General features: G+C 49.1%; 2 protein-coding genes across 2 annotated transcripts; both read right to left on the minus strand.

Moving 5' to 3' along the window:
* Window positions 1–1,300: 1,300 nt before the first annotated feature.
* Window positions 1,301–10,554, minus strand: slc16a5a (solute carrier family 16 member 5a). Its single transcript, XM_028988419.1, has 6 exons — window positions 10,392–10,554; window positions 9,288–9,681; window positions 8,696–8,839; window positions 8,020–8,601; window positions 7,634–7,882; window positions 1,301–3,102 (listed from the first exon to the last, which is right to left on the minus strand). Exons 2-6 carry the CDS (start codon window positions 9,592–9,594, stop codon window positions 2,855–2,857), a joined length of 1,530 nt encoding a protein of 509 aa, XP_028844252.1. The 5' UTR covers window positions 9,595–9,681; window positions 10,392–10,554; the 3' UTR covers window positions 1,301–2,854.
* Window positions 10,555–13,743: 3,189 nt separating this feature from the next.
* On the minus strand, window positions 13,744–16,537 carry kctd2 (potassium channel tetramerization domain containing 2). Its single transcript, XM_028988895.1, has 6 exons — window positions 15,930–16,537; window positions 15,167–15,275; window positions 14,999–15,090; window positions 14,817–14,912; window positions 14,519–14,644; window positions 13,744–14,444 (listed from the first exon to the last, which is right to left on the minus strand). Exons 1-6 carry the CDS (start codon window positions 16,278–16,280, stop codon window positions 14,415–14,417), a joined length of 804 nt encoding a protein of 267 aa, XP_028844728.1. The 5' UTR covers window positions 16,281–16,537; the 3' UTR covers window positions 13,744–14,414.
* Between the last annotated feature and the right edge of the window lie 242 nt (window positions 16,538–16,779).

Raw genomic sequence — 16,779 nt, forward strand, 5'->3', positions numbered from 1 at the left:
AATAATCAGAGTTTCACTTACTTTTACCGATCTTTAACTTGGACAACTGGCTGTGTCCAAACCCGCAGTTTGGAGGTAGGGGACAGAGATGCACGCAGCGCTGAGCGGCCTGGCAGCAACCAGATCGACTAAGTGTTAAACACTTTGACCCTGTAAAAAAGTCTGAGGCAGCGGATAGTGCATAAACTATTTTGATTTGACAGAGAACTACCGCCGGTTAAACATTAACATGATTTCTAGATTAAGGAACTCATTCCCAGGATTATAAGATTTATTGCAGACGCAAATATGTGTCTTCTGCTTTTGTGCTTTTTGGTAAGCTTCTTATAGTGGTGATGTGCAAAATGGACATTTTATTTTATTCATCTTTGCATCGGTGAGTCGAAAATTAATAGATATTGTGTTCTTCAGGTTAAAATAAGATTCATCCATTCTTTCTTAAAAAAAAAACAACTTTCATTTGGACAGTAGGTCCTCCAAGGGAACATACTGGCTCGCTCTCTCTCTCATATATATATATATATATAATGTATGTATCATACACATCATCATCAGTTTAGTTTATGAGTGGAGAGAAAATCACACATGAAACATACTTAACACAGACATTGGGTTTATGTTTCTTTTTAAGGTTTTTCTGCACAAATAGAGTTACAATATTGGAAGTAAAAAATAGTTAGTTGAAAGAGAAAAGATGACCCTCTGTCCATGCACCGCATGGGGAGGAGTGTTGGGGGACGGAACCTTTAACTGGGTCAGGGTTCTTTTGGGCTGACCACTTGATTGTCTGCTTCAAAAGATAAATGGATTTATTTGGCGAGATCAAGTAACATCTGGTAAACTTGGCTTCCATGTTTGTTCTTTTTACGGTTGGTTCCTGTTACACAGGGTTGCTTGCATGGTTACACTAGCACTTCCTCATTTCCAGTCATCACCACTGTGAACGCCATTAACGCATTCTCACCAGTGTTCATTTGCAGGAACCTGCAGTCATTTGTCACTCATTTCCTGTATCTTGCTAATGTGTAATAAATTACAAATCAAAGACAAATTGATTAATTGCTGTCCATTTGCATATTTGATTTGCTATTTTTTAGTCATTTTTACTTATTTATAAATAATACAGAGTTCTTCTTTTGTTCCTCTTTTTCCCATTCATGGTTTCAGTTCTATGTTCATTTCTTCAAAGTGTTTAGAATTTTTTTTTTTACACTTTATTTAATTGGGTTGAGATTACTTTACCCACAAGAGCAAAAGATGAGGATCCCGGAAACAGCAACAAGACTCAGGCGAGTACAACTCAAGTCATTTTTTTTATTTTCTCCATACAGTGTACATCAGGTGCCAGATAAGACCAGTTTCATCGCTTCTGTGTTCCTACAATGGGCCACAGCACACATAACAACAAACACGATTAAAAGAAGAAAAAAAAAATTAAGCACAGGAAATAGTGAACGGACGGAGGTTTCGGATGCAGTGCTGGATGGCTCCGCCCACTCCTCCCAACCTTCGCCTACGCTCATGAAAAAGCAGCGTTCTTTATACATTCATATAGAAACAAAAGAGGCGTGCGTTCAGTCATGAGTTGAATGGGGCAGTGGTGGCCTAGTGGGTTGAGGGTTCGAATCCCGAAACGCCAAGGTGCTGTCCCCACACACTGCTCCCCGGGCACGTTTCATGGCTGCCCACTGCTCACTAAGGGTGATGGTTAAATGTTGAGGAGACATTTCGTTGAGTCACCATGGGCTGTGCTTGCTGTGGATCACAATGACAACCACTAATATTCTCAAATCACAATCACATCTACTGGCCCTCATTCAAGTTAAATCACAAACTCATTTGGCGAAAGTTCTGGAATTTTTAGGTTTGCAGGTCTTGCTACATCCCAATGCCCTGAAACGTTCTGTAGAGGTGTCTTCATTTGAAATGTGCACTGTTCACCCTAGTCCAGTGCCTGCAGGGCTGTGAAATGAAGTTTTTACCAACGTTTGGCAGCGTTTTCACACTTGTAACAACAGCTTATGACAGGTGGACATGGCTGCTTGTGGCTTTTCTGCTTTGTCTGTAGAGCGTCAGATAGGAAGTAACACATCGACACATCAGCTGCTGAGAGAAGCAACAACTAGAGGTTAAAGGCACAGTCTCAAGCTGCAATACGCTGCAGATTATTCATGGCTTTGAGACATTAATTAGCTGGAGTTTAAATTTGGAGTTAAATTAAATGAAAAGAGGATGGGAAAAGGTCTGCAGTCCGGGAACACTCATTTAAAACAAGGAGAGAGAGCGCCTCACGTCTAAAGAACGCATGTAATGCACAAGCATTTCTGCAACAATATGACACTTTTGCAAATGTTTGATTAAATGCTAAAACATATGAATACCTGAATACCAAAAGCGTGCAACTCTTCCACGCTGGTTAATGCAGCTGTTAAAAGGTAAAGGCACTCTTTATTTGGTTTGGTATGGAAACACGGCAGGGCACCACGGTGGTTGCAGCGGGAAAAAAAAAAATAATTCAAAATCGAGCAAGCAATATAACAAGGGATCCAGGTCCAAATCTTCAGTGAAGCCCACATGCTGCGCCTTCAATCCAGTGTACGGTGTAATGCGTCAGATGGGCGAGCTGCAGCCGTGGAAAGACCCCGCTCCCCTGCTTGCCACATCGGCATCAACTCGACCACAGGTTTGCTAAATTAGCCTAGCTTAACTAACGTATAGCTTATAGGTAAGTCAAATTCAAACATTTCTGGTTTACCGTGAGGCGAGCAGGTGAAGGCATTCGGTGTTTGTGAGGCGCACACTTCACCTAAAGTCTGTAAGGCAGGGGTGACGAGTTCATGGCCATCGGCACACATCATTTCTGATCTGGGCCCGGGCTTTTGTCCTTGTCACACTCAGTGGACACGCTGCTGTACTGGCAGTCCGTCGCCAGCGTGGCGGCGGCCTTTTGCGGACATCCGTTAGGACGTTGTGCATCCGCCGTCGCCTTCTTACGGTCCAACCAGTAGAAGGACGCCATGAGAAAGAGAGCCGACAGCGCCACGGTCACACTGCAGGCATAGAAGACCAGTGTGTAGTGACCCGTGCGGTCCACCAAGAGGCCTGGCAATTTAAAAAGAGAAAAAAACATTACATGCAAAACACACATACAGATACTGCATAAATCAGGGGCGGGCAAACTTTTAAGCTCCGGGGCCACATTAACTTTTGTCAGACAGCCAAGACCAGCACCAGATGCACACACATCAAACATAAAGATTTTTTTAAAAAGCCTTACGGTGTTAATATTTACATTCACTTTTAGTGGGAACTGTGTTGCTTATCAGCCTTCGCTTGCTAAACTAAGAAAGGAAATTTTTACTTTTACTGCTGATACCACGCAATGTAGACGGTGCCTAACCCACAGTAAACTGTGTTTAACCCCCCATGTAACACACATCTCAGCAGGTAACATTCAACTATTTACAACAAACCCGCTCATTTCCTTTCCTTTCTTAGTTTAGCAGGTAGCCGAAGTCAACAGTACAACGCGGCCATTTTTTTTACTTTTACTGCTGACACCACGCAATGTAGACGGTGCCTAACCTACAATAAACTGTGTTTAACCCCCCATGTAACTCACAACTCAGCAGGTAACATTGAACTATTTACAACCAACCCGCTCATTTCCTTTCCTTTCTTAGTTTAGCAGGTAGCCGAAGTCAACAGTACAACGCGGCCATTTTTTTTACTTTTACTGCTGACACCACGCAATGTAGACGGTGCCTAACCTACAATAAACTGTGTTTAACCTCCCCATGTAACTCACAACTCAGCAGGTAACATTCAACTATTTACAACAAACCCGCTCATTTCCTTTCCTTTCTTAGTTTAGCTGGTAGCCGAAGTCAACAGTACAACGCGGCCATTTTTTTTACTTTTACTGCTGACACCACGCAATGTAGACGGTGCCTAACCTACAATAAACTGTGTTTAACCCCCCATGTAACACACATCTCAGCAGGTAACATTGAACTATTTACAACCAACCCGCTCATTTCCTTTCCTTTCTTAGTTTAGCAGGTAGCCGAAGTCAGCGGCCACTTTTTTTTACCTTTTACTGCTGACACCACACAATATAGACGGTGCCTAACCTACAATAAACTGTGTTTAACCTCCCCATGTAACTCACAACTCAGCAGGTAACATTCAACTATTTACAACAAACCCACTCATTTCCTTTCCTTTCTTAGTTTAGCAGGAAGCCGAAGTCAACAGTACAACGCAGCCATTTTTTTTACTTTTACTGCTGACACAACGCAATGTAGACGGTGCCTAACCTACAATAAACTGTGTTTAACCCCCCATGTAACACACATCTCAGCAAGTAACATTCAACTATTTACATCCAACCCGCTCATTTCCTTTCCTTTCTTAGTTTAGCAGGTAGCCGAAGTCAGCGGCCACTTTTTTTTACCTTTTACTGCTGACACCACACAACATAGACGGTGCCTAACCTACAATAAACTGTGTATTAACCCCCCCATGTAACTCACATCTCAGCAGGCAACATTAAACTCTTCACATCCTACATACTTGGCTACACGCCTGCTGTTCTGTTATTAGTCACCACAGAGAGTAAAAATGAGCCTTCGGGCACAAACGTCTGACTGCGCATGAGTCTGCCGCTATTGTGATAGTCGGCGTGTTTGGCGCGGATAAGCGCCTCTCTTCAAGAACAGGTGCTGGGGGTGTAGGGGCAGGTGGTTTTACCGGTTGTGGTGGGAAAATGTCTGCCGGGCTTCCTGACTGGAAGCGAGAGAAGGCGCGCAGAAACATGACTGCAAACTCACCCTCATCCTTAAATTCTGTCCGAATGTGCACGCTTGCGTGGCGCGGTTACATTTTTATTCCGGATTAAATAAATTCTTAGTCCAGTTCAGAGCTGTGAATCTTCGCCCTTTTTTATGTCTTTTTTTTTTTTTAACAGTTCTCAGCCACCATCATCAAGTGATGTGTTCATTTTCACAGAAGAGATGCGAATATGCATGGAGAAGTGGTGACCTGGAGGCTAGCCGCTGGCAATTGTTTTAAACCCGCCCACCGGCCTTTTAAAGAGATGTACTTGCTGGTCGGGCTCGGGTCGGCTCAACTTTTCAGGCCTGATTACAGCTTAAGCCTACCGGCTCCACCTTCCATCTGACGACTGGTCGCCACAGCCTATATAAAGTGGTGTGCTAGGCCCTTACTCCTTCAGGGGGTCCCCAGACTCCCCCAGATGTCTGCAAGGAGCTCCATTGGGGGACTTGAGTACATGCTTGAGTTATCCCCTCTGGACCACCCATTCTGTGCTGACCAGTGGTGAGGGTTCTGCTTCGCAATGTTTGGACATTTTCTGATTGTGTCCCCTGAGTGTCTCCATGGGGACTGTCCTGTAACTACTGATTGGATGTCGCTCTGGATAATATGGAACTTCAAATATATTAAAATAAAAAGGCGGGAAAAATGAAGTTTTTGCTGAAATTAATTAAAAGGACTCTGCTGTTGGGTAAAAATAATGGTCCCGAATATTTTACAATAAGTACATTCATATGGCAGAATGCAATATAGACACAATAGTCAGCTGTATATCAAAATGTGTTCGATTATTTCACAGTTTTATGTTGCTATCATGTGTCATTCTCTTACTTATTCATATCTTATTTTTCCTCATTGTGTTTAATTTATTTAATTAATTTTGAACACTCCATAGGATGAGGGAGTCTGATAAAAATGTAAACGTGCGTGTAACAGTGCCACCTCCTCTCCACATCCTGGTCGCCCTTCTTAAACCCCCTAGACTAAGGAACGTGACACCAGCGCTTTACTCGGTTTAGTTACTTATAGGGCTGCAACAACGAATCGGTTGGATCGATTAAAATCGATTACTAAAAGAGTTGGCAACGAATTTCCTAATCGATTCGTTATGTCGCGCAACGCAGAGACGTTTGATTATTAAAAAAAACTTTATTTGAGCGCGGAGCGGAGTGAACACACTCGGTCTCTCTCGCGCACAGATGCTAGCAGAGTTTGCCGCCTCATAGACAGCGCGGAGCAAAAAAAACAAAAAAAAAGCGGAGGTAGAGGACAGATACATGGCGGAGGCAGAGAAATCTGCGCGAAAATATGCAAAAGCGACATGGCGCGGCACGGGACCACGGCAATGATCCAGCACCTGAAACGCAAACATGTTGGAGTGTTTGAGGAGGAGGAAGGGAGTCCAGCAGCAGGGTAAGTCGCTACAGAATCCTACTTTTGTTCCGTTTTGAAGTGAGGAACGTAATGTCCCTGGTGCTGGTGTTTAACTCGCCGCGGAGGACAACTAGACGGGGACTTACAGCGCCACCTACAGGTGTGGAGGGGGGATGAAACAGCGTTCGGACTGTTCTCTGCGTCTCCGCGTGGACGACTCGCCTATTGTGTCCCTGAGCAAGACACTTAACCCTAAGTTGCTCCAGGGGGACTGTCCCTGTAACTACTGATTGTAAGTCGCTCTGGATAAGGGCGTCTGATAAATGCTGTAAATGTAAATGTTTACCCATCATCCAGCTTGACAAGCATGACAAGTTAGCGTTAGCGCGTTAATAACAGTAGTAAAGCAGGGGTGCTATAGTTACTTTGCATTAAAAGACTAAAGACATGTTTTTTGGAACATTCATTTTTCAATCTGTTGTCATGTATAGCTACACTGCAAAAAAAGCTTTTCTTACCTAGTAAATTTGTCTCGTTTCCAGTCCAAATATCTAAAAAATCTTAAATCAAGATTACTAGACAAGAAAAACGGCATGACAAAATTAAGTGATGCTTAAAACATCAAGATTAGTTTTCTTACCCCATTGGCAGATAATTTAGCTTGTTTTAAACAATCACTTAATTTTGAGATGTTTTATCAGAAAACAAGACATCATTTCTTATGCTATTTCATGTGTCTAGTAAATGTATCTTGATTTAAGATATTTTAGAGATTTGGACTGAAATCAGGACAAAACTACTAACTTAGAAAAGCATTTTTTGCAGTGTGTGTGTGTGTGTGTCAGTGTGAGAGTTTGTGAGTGTGTGCATCTCCAGTGTAGTGTAGAGAACAAGTTCTGACATTCAAACAAATCCTGTTAAATTTTCTGATTTGTATTGTTCTTTATTTTTTTATAAATGATTTATCGTTCTGGCATCTCAGGTGGCACTTTATTAAAAAAAAAAAAAGTCTATATTTGGCAGATGTAAAGCATACATGTGTGTTTTTTTGTGTTAGTCAATTTTTATTATATTTTATTATTATTATAACAGCTCAAGGAGCAACATGTTTGTGCACTTTCTAAAGTTTTTGGTTCTGTTTTTGAATAAAGGGTTGGAAATGATTTATTTTTTTTTTTATCTGATTCAATGATTAAAAAAAATATTTTTTTTAAAAAAAAATCGACAGATTAATCGATTATTAAAATAATCGTTAGTTGCAGCCCTAGTTACTTAAACTCCAATTCCTATCTCACCTGGGAGTCCTATTCCGGAATTCTAGGAACTTGCTGTGTAGTTCAGATCCATTCCGCATTCCGACTGCACACGAGACACCGAACGTACGAATCACAAGCATCCCAACCCACAGCCGCACAAGCCGTACCTGCCAGCGGCGGTCCGACGAGCAGCGTCACGCTCTCCATGATGGACAGCAGGCCCAGCGCCGACGGGAAGCGGCTCATCTCCACGGTGTCCATGAGCACGGTGAAGAGCAGCGAGCCCACCACCGCCATGGACACGCCGTAGGCGAGCACGTACGCCAGCAGCACCGCGAACGTGGGCGCCACGCAGCAGATGGAGTTGCTCAGCCCGTTCACCAGCAGGGCGGCGCTGAACACGTAGATGTGGCGGCCTGACAAGTGAAGTGATTGATGGATCGTCATTGTGCGCACAGTGAAATGTGTCCTCTGCTTTTAACCGTCCCCCTTGGTGAGCCGTGGGCAGCCATGACAGGCGCCCGGGGAGCAGCGACGTAAAAAAACCACGCACCTTTAAACCACGGCAGGCTGAAGAGCGCGCCGATGGGCGGGCGGATGAAGATGTTGACGAAGCCGAGGATGGAGAGCAGGAGCGCGGCGCGGCCGGGCTCCATGCCGTAGGTGGTGGCGTAGGGCACCAGGTACACCAGCGGCACCACGAAGCCCAGCATCGTCCACGTGATGCCGACGGAGTAGACGCGGAAGCGCACGTTGCTGCAGAACAGGTCGAAGGCCATGTGCCTGGACAGCAGCGCCGCCGCGCAGCCCAGCGCCGACCTCGCGCGACCTTTCAACCCGGCCGGGGGGGCCGCGCCCCCGTCCCGCGCTGCCACGGCGCTCCGCCTGGACCGGGGCGGTGCCAGGGGACGCATGACGGCCCCGCAGACGCAGCAGTTGAGCAGGACGGCCCCGAGGACGAGGAAGCTGCCGCGCCAGCCCAGCTCGCCGTGCAGGAAGTTGCCGAGGAAGGGCAGCACGCACAGCCCGAGCGCCGTGCCGGTGGACGACATGGCGTTGGCGAACGGCCGCCGCCGCACGAAGTAGTGGCCCAGGATGGTGACCGCCGGCTGGAAGCTGAAGCAGAAGCCCAGACCTGAGACGAGGAGGGAGACAGGAAGTTTGGACCTACGGACCTTCGTCCGTGCCAACGTTGAACGGAGCTTAAAAAAAAACGTTGTGGACACGACCTGTGATGACCCCGGCGGTGAGGTACAGCTCCCCGATGGTGGTGGTAAACGAGCTGGCCGCCATGCCCAGGCCGCTGAACACGCCGCCCAACATCACCGTGGCGCGGCAGCCCCAGCGCTCCACCAGGACGCTGCAGAGGGGACCTGCGGGACACCGGGGCGAAGCAGGCCGAGGTGAGCGGGGCCGAGAGCGCGCGGCGCGGATTACGCCGCTGATCCTCCCCGGCGCCACGGAACAACGCCGGGGTCTGTGCGCGGATTTCCCCGGATCACGGGCCCTGCCGCCCCCCTGGTCATGCATTTACATTTACACCATTACCCAGACGCCCTTTTCCAGAGCGACTTACAATCAGTAGTGACAGGGACAGTCCCCCCCTGGAGACACTCAGGGTTAAGTGTCTTGCTCAGGGACACAATGGTAGTAAGTGGGATTTGAACCTGGGTCTTCTGGTTCACAGGCGAGTGTGTTACCCACGAGGCTACTAACACCCTATGCACCTCATGCAGAGGTGGCCCTAGCGCTGAACAAACAGCGGAACACGTGCAAACACATTTATTACAAATAAGGAGAAGAGGAAGTTGTGGACGTCACCTCCGGCGTGCAGGACGGACGTCATGATGGACGGGACCCAGGACGTCTGGCTGTTGGTGGCATCGAACTCCATCTGCAGGTCTGTGTAGAAGATGCCAATGCATGATGGGAAGGCCAGCGTCAAGGCGAGGACCAGGATGGTGGCCACCAAGACCACCCACCCCCAGCCCCCATCTGGCGGCGTGGCCGCGCCCGGCTGGGCGGCCTCCTCAGAACCGGACCGGTCGGCCACCGGCGCCTCCTCGATGGGCCGTAACGCCAGGCCCTCCTCCGACGGGCCTCCTCCACGTTCCTCCACGGAGTCCATGTTCTCCGGCTCTCCCGGTCAATACGGTCCCGTTCGAAATGCACCAGCCGGCACGTTCCATGTCACTCCGCCGCTCCTCAACCGCGTCTGCAGCAGGACGGGAACGTGTAACAGTTACTTACTGAAAAGGCGGAACGTCGGGGGGGGGAGGGCGAGGCGGACCAGCCCGCCAACATTCCCAGCCGTGTCCTGACCTACGCAAACACACCAACACGAATTTCATTTACGGCATTTACCAGACGCCCTTATCCAGAGTGACTTACAATCGGTAGTTACAGGGACAGTCCCCCCCTGGAGACACTCAAGTGTTAAATGTCTTGCTCGGGGACACTCGGGGATGGTAGTAAGTGGGATTTGAACCTGGGTCTTCTGGTTCATGGGCGAGTGTGTTACCGCCCTATGGTTCTATTATAGTTCCCTTAACGTTGACACAACGCTGTGTGCACCGGAAGCCGGTTTCCATTCCATCAGCCGAGAGCGACTTGAAATAATCCACCCTCACTTGTCGGAGGGGAAGAGAACTTCCACAGAACCGGGAACTGTTCTACCGATCGTTCCTTTTCTAGCCGGTACCTTCCGTTGGTACCTCGAGAAGGTCAAGAAAGTTGCGCGACGGAACCAGAATCTGTCCTGGAGGAACGGTTCGGGTCCGGTTCCGACCGTCGTCTCCGGACCTCGGACCGCTAGCAGGTGTGGTGACGCGCGTGTGACGCGTAGTCGCGGCGTAAACGCGGCGTAAACGCGGCGGATGGGGGGGGACCCTGCGCCCCCCGCGTCGCGCCCCGTCGGGGTCTCACCTCGGCCGGCTCCCGGCGCTGCGGGCTACGCCCGTCCGGCGGCTCGGCCGCGGCTCCATCTGCCTTCTCCGTCCGCCGCCGCGGTGGTGGTGGAGCGGTGTCATGTTGCTCCGTGGGTGGAGACACGACGTGCGACGTTCCGACGTGGGCTGCGTGGGGGGGCGGCCCGGGTTCCGGTTTTTTTTTTTATTATTCACGTCCCTGGGTGGCCACGTGGGTGACGTGGCGGTGGGGTGACCCCCACCCAGTGCCCACCGTGCCACGGGCGACGGGGGGGGCTTTATTCTTCCGCCGACTCCCTGTAATAAAACGCTCAGCGCCGCGGACTATAATAGATTTTAAAAAGCAAAAGTAGTCAATTATATCAGCTATAAACATAGCAAACGAAAACTTATTTGACAGATAATAAAAAAAAAGCTAATAAACCGTTTTCAGTAGCGGAAGTTACGATGGAGAGAAGGTGAAAGAGAAGTGATTGTCATTGTGATACACTGCAGCACAGCACACGGTGACACAACGAAACGTGTCCTCTGCTTTTAACCACCACCCTTGGCGAGCAGCGGGCAGCCATGACAGGGGAGCGGTGTGTGGGGACGGTGCAGAAACACAAATTATCACGCTTAACATCTCCTCGGTCGTCAACGAGCAGCAGCCAATCAGAGAGCAGGACGCACGGCCAGGGAAAAGAGGGCGGGGCTTCAAACGTTCTCCGAAGAACATCCGCAACACAACAACATATGATATAAAGCGGTTTCGGGGCATTATGGCCAAATGCTGCTGCTGCTTCATTTTTTTTACTTCTTCTTACCAGATGCTTTCTCACACCGATTAGAATTCAATTGTTCATGCAATGATAGCCCCCTCTCTCTCTCTATATATATATATTTATAGACACACACATACACAGTACAGGCTGAAAAGTTTGGATGCACCTTCTCATTCGATGTGTTTTCTTTGTTTTCATGACCATTTACATTGGTAGATTCTCACTGAGGGCATCAAAACTATGAATGAACACATGTGGAGTTATGTACTTAACAAAAAAGTGGAGACCTGACCTCCACGGTCACCGGACCTGAACCCAGTCGAGATGGTTTGGGGTGAGCTGGACCAACAAGTGCTAAACACCTCTGGGAACTCCTTCAAGACTGTTGGAGAAGCATTTCAGGTGACGACCTCTTGAAGCTCATCGAGAGAATGCCAAGAGTGTGCAAAGCAGTAACCAGAGCAAAGAAACTAGAATATAAAACATGTTTTCACTTATTTCACCTTTTTTTGTTAAGTACATAACTCCACATGTGTTCATTCATAGTTTTGATACCTTCAGTGAGAATCTACCAACGTAAATGGTCATGAAAACAAAGAAAACACATTGAATGAGAAGGTGTGTCCAAACTTTTGGCCTGTACTGTACACACACACATATATATATATATATATATATATATATATATATAATGATGGTTGCTGATTATCAAATGAAATTATAGTGATTGTTTTTGTCATTGTAATGCACTGCAGCACAGCACACAGTGGCGGACGAGAAAGCGGCATCACCCCTACTGGTACGGGGGTGCGGCGCCATTTAAGGATTTAAAAGCTGAGCGTAAACCCGTGTGTTCCACTGGAGTGGGGCCAATGCTGGGCTAACAGTCTCAAATTTCCAAGAGCCAGGCACGAAATCAGCAGCAGCATGGGACCTGCTGCAGGAGAAGGGCTGGTGTAAGGTTCTGGGCTCTTTTGGGCCGGGCCTAGAGGAAGGTGCATGTTGGTCCGCGGCGATCCGGACACTGAACCGCCCCAACAGTGCATCGAGGTTCTCCAACAATAAAAAAAAAAAACAAAAAAAAAAAAAACACACAAACGTTTTGAAACCACATACACATTTTATGATAAAAATCTGACTTTTGATATTTCTGTATCCGTCTTTAACATTTAAAGAAACTCTAACAGAGGACAAGTTTTCCAAATCAATTGAGAGAAATGGGGCGGGGCAATCAGGCCGAGACACAAAACTTCACATTCCTCAAAGAAACAGACAAAAAAAAACAGTCACATTTCACATCCATTAACGGTCCATATATTACTACACCCAAAAGAACCGCTTTCACGTTTGGCGTTAGGAGAGTGAATGTAAAAGCATGCAGATGAAGGGTGGCGTGGACAAACGCTTGGAGTTCACTGGATCCGGACGAAAACCGCCTCCCTACACGTTACACTGATACGAAGGCCACAGAAGTCCCAGAATATGACGCATGCTGTCCGGAAGTTACAGATATTCCCGTCTTTTACCCCCCCCCCCCCCCAACCAACCAACACACCAAAAAGAAAACTGGTAGGACGGCACAGGACAGTCATCACAGAGAAAACGGGCTTTTTTTTTGTTTTTTTTGCCTGGACGCTGTTTCGACATCAAACAACTCAAACGTGAAGAACAAAGAACACCAAATGACGGAGGGACGATGACGGCGGCGCTCAGAAGTGCTTCGGTTGTCAGGAGAAAAAAAAAAAAAAGTATATAAAACATGATATAAATGGCGATGGTCGTTGGTTCAGCCATGGGCCCCTAACCATGTACAATGAAACTGCAACGACCTCATTGTGAACAATAAATAACCTGTTATAATAATGACCCCCGCTTTCTGCTCCAGGCACACACTGCCACCTGGCTGCCGGAGCCGCGCACCCCCCCCGGCAGGTGGGCGTGTCCTCCAGGGGTCAGACATCAGACAGACATAGGAGGCCCGGCTGTGAGGAACACGCCAGCAGCGGATTCTACTAGCGCATCTCAGAACATCACATCGTCGGGAACAAAAGTCATATGACTTCATAGCTTAAAGCATAACATATTCTTTACAAATATATATATATATATATATATATTTTAAATGTTGATAATCAGAACAGGAAAACCCAACTCTGGACATGTACACAGATATTACAGCGATTATTCGGAGATGCACCAGTACTAACCACATCAGGCTAATGCCGACCGCGCCTACAAATAAAGTTTCCTTTTTTAAAAGTCCAGACTATTCCAAGCAGCAAGACGTGTTTGGAAAAGCCCGGATCCTCCAGACATCGCTGTCCGGCTGTTCCAGAAAAAAAAACAAAAAAACAGACGGCTTACCTAACAGATATGTGGATGAAATAGTCTCATTATTATCATGACGCGTAATATGATATTATATATTAATTCTAAACAGGCAGTCAGAAAGAATACTTTCAGGAGTTAAAAACTCCTTATTTCATCAACACAAATGTAATGGAACAGAATACGCATCGCACATTAATGACTAGAAACCACTATGGTACAGATATCAACAGTTATGTTGCATTCAATCTTTTCGTAATACTCATAATCTATATGTTAGTAGTTTATGGACTTTTTTTTTTTTTTTAAATAACCTTTACATGCCTCACAACTGCATATGAATTTTCCGGATGTTTCCACGTGCCGTAATTTATCAGTTGTGCGCCACTCCGGCAGGCAGATGCAGCAAACCAGATGTCGCCGCAGACCTAAAGGGGTGGGGCTGATACATAAACCCCGCCCACAGCCCTCACTCATGCGGTCCTGGAGGTGGGGAAGCACAGGGCTGACAGTCGGGCGGGGCACTGGGCATGCGGCCTCCATGGCAGGAGAGGGGAGTCTCTCACAGTGTAAACACACACACACACACACACACACACACACACACACACACACACACACACACACTCCCAGTCAGATCTGATGACGAGGTCGGCGCCCGTGATGACACTGTGGTATTACAGAGCCCCGCCCCTCATCCAGCAGCTCCAGCGGAGGGCGTGGCCTGCAAGTTCATCCCAGGTCGGGTGTGGCCGAGATTTTTGCAGCACTGCAGAGGGAGGGGTGCAGGTCGTCCCGCCACGGAAAGGCACAAGGGGGCGGCTGAGAATGGCGCGGGGCGGATGGTGCAGGCGGGGATTCGCCGGTCACCTCTGGTCCTTACAGTGGACAGGGCGGAGGCCGAGGTGACGGGTGAGGACGCCCCCCTCTCACATCCGCGAGCCCCGCTCCTGGAGAATCTGCCACAGGGGAGAAGCGGAAGAGGTGAACAACTCCTCCCGGCGGAGCGGCGTCCGCTCCTGCTCGTTCCTACCTTGGCCTTTTCCGTGGGCTCGATGACAATGCCGTTGGTGGAGTTGTTGAGCTCCCGCGAGACGACGCACAAGAACTCCGCCTGGTCCTCGTTGCCGTAGTTGTAGGACGAGCCGATGCTTATGAGCTGCGGGCGACAAGAGTTGCGACGGTCACGCACCACAACATGCAGATCTCCCCTCAGGCGACCGCAGCTGATCTGGGATCAGCCGGAGGCTGGACAGGCGCCTGGACAGGAGCGTCAGCCATAACATGCCATGGGGAAAAAAAACATAAACGTGGGGCGGGGCCCGGCCGACCTGCTCAAACTTCCAGCCGTCTGACATGGTGGAGACCATCTGGGTCAGCTCCTCCTCCTGACACTGCAGAACACGATACACGTGCTTCACTGGACCCTGCGGGACCAAAACAACGCCAAATAAACAACATTTAATAATGACGACTTTCCACGTTTACATGGTGACGCCCGTCCTGCCGTCACCTGGGAGGTCCTGTTCTCGTTGTCCCGTATCCGCTCCTTCACCAGGCGCACCAGAGACGCGATGTTGTAGAACTCCGCCTCCTCCAGGACACCTGCCGGGGACAAAGGGACACCGAAGTGAGGCGCAGGCGACGGGGCGCCGGGCCCGGCGTGGGCGCCGCCACTCACCTTCCTGGGCCAGGTTCTTGTTGATGATCAGCTTCCCGTGGCGGAGGTAGTTTAAAATGGGGCCGAAGTACGAGGGGTCCCTGTCGATCAGGTACGCTCCCGTTTCATCCTGAGTGACGCAACACACACACACACACATCTCATCTCATGCAAACACTGGCATTGCAATTTAAAAAAGATGCCCCCACTGGACACTTGTGGCGTGTGTGGGGAGTTGTGGGTCTGCCACTCACTAATACGCCCGATTACGGCAGGGAGTGAAGGGTGGTTGTAGCCTAGTAGGTAACACACTTGCCTATGACCCAGAAGACCCAGGATCAAATCCCACTGACTACCATCATGGGGCAGTGGTGGCCTAGCGGTTAAGGAAGCGGCCCCGTAATCAGAAGGTTGCCGGTTCGAATCCTGATCCGCCAAGGTACCACTGTGGTGCCACTGAGCAAAGCACCGTCCCGGCACACTGCTCCCCGGGCGCCTGTCATGGCTGCCCACTGCTCACTCAGGGTGATGGGTTAAATGCAGAGGACAAATTTCACTGTGTGCACCGTGTGCTGTGTATCACATGTGACAACCACTTCACTTTTTTTTTTTTTAATCATGTCCCTAAGCAAGACACATAACCCTGAGTGTCTCAAGGGGGACTGTCCCAGTAACTACTGATTGAAAGTTGCTCTGGATAAGGGCGTCTGGTAAATGCTGTAAATGTAAATCTAGGGCGTGGCTGTCACGGATCGGTAATATGGACGTGGCAGGCGTCCCTCACCTTGTCCGAGTCCAGGTCGGGGTCGTCCTGGCAGAGGCGGTACAGGAAAGACTTGGGTTCCCTGCACAGGGTCTGCTTCGTCGTGACGAAGTAGGTCCCCCCCACGTTGAGACGCACCCAGCGGGACCCCGGCTTCTCCGGCTGCTCCGCCGGCGGCGTGGAGGCGGGACTGCTCTTCACCGGGAAGCCGAACACCGCCCTGGCGCCGGACACCCCGGGGCTGGACGAGCCGCTCCTGGGCGGGACGACCAGGGTCGGCGACGGGAGCCTCATCGAGCCCCGCACTTCCCGCGGCTCCGTCTGCTCGATGACGCCGGCGCCGCTGGGCTCCACGGCGTGCAGCTCCGCCATACTCCCGGGACGCGAAATAAACAAACACGAACGGGCTGCTGGCGGTTCACTCGGACGCGGCGGGGCGGACTAGTTTCCGGGCGAACGCGGGACTGAGAGAAGGCGGCGGGGTCGAGGCGACATCGCCAGACGCGCCCGGGCGGCCCGCGGATTTTTTTTTCTGTTCGAACGACCCGTGTCGCTACGGCCATAAACAAAACGGGAGAGGCTCGTTGCAAACGACTTCCGGGTCAAACCATCACTCGCGTGTCAAAATAAAAGTCCCGCCCCCCAAAAAAATATCGCCGGATGTTGGTGAAACACTGATTTTTTTTTTAATCTGAGCTCATCGTGATGTTCTTCTTCAGCTACCATCATAAAGCGTAAAAATCGTACATATCTTTTCGGGCCGTCACTGCCAGACTATGACTCTCTCTCTCTCACACACACACACACACACACACACACACACACACACACACACACAATCTCTGTTATATTTAGTAATGTTATCTATTAA

Source organism: Denticeps clupeoides, chromosome 8 (genome assembly GCF_900700375.1).
Source record: "Denticeps clupeoides chromosome 8, fDenClu1.1, whole genome shotgun sequence".
NCBI classification, from domain to species: Eukaryota; Metazoa; Chordata; class Actinopteri; order Clupeiformes; family Denticipitidae; genus Denticeps; species Denticeps clupeoides.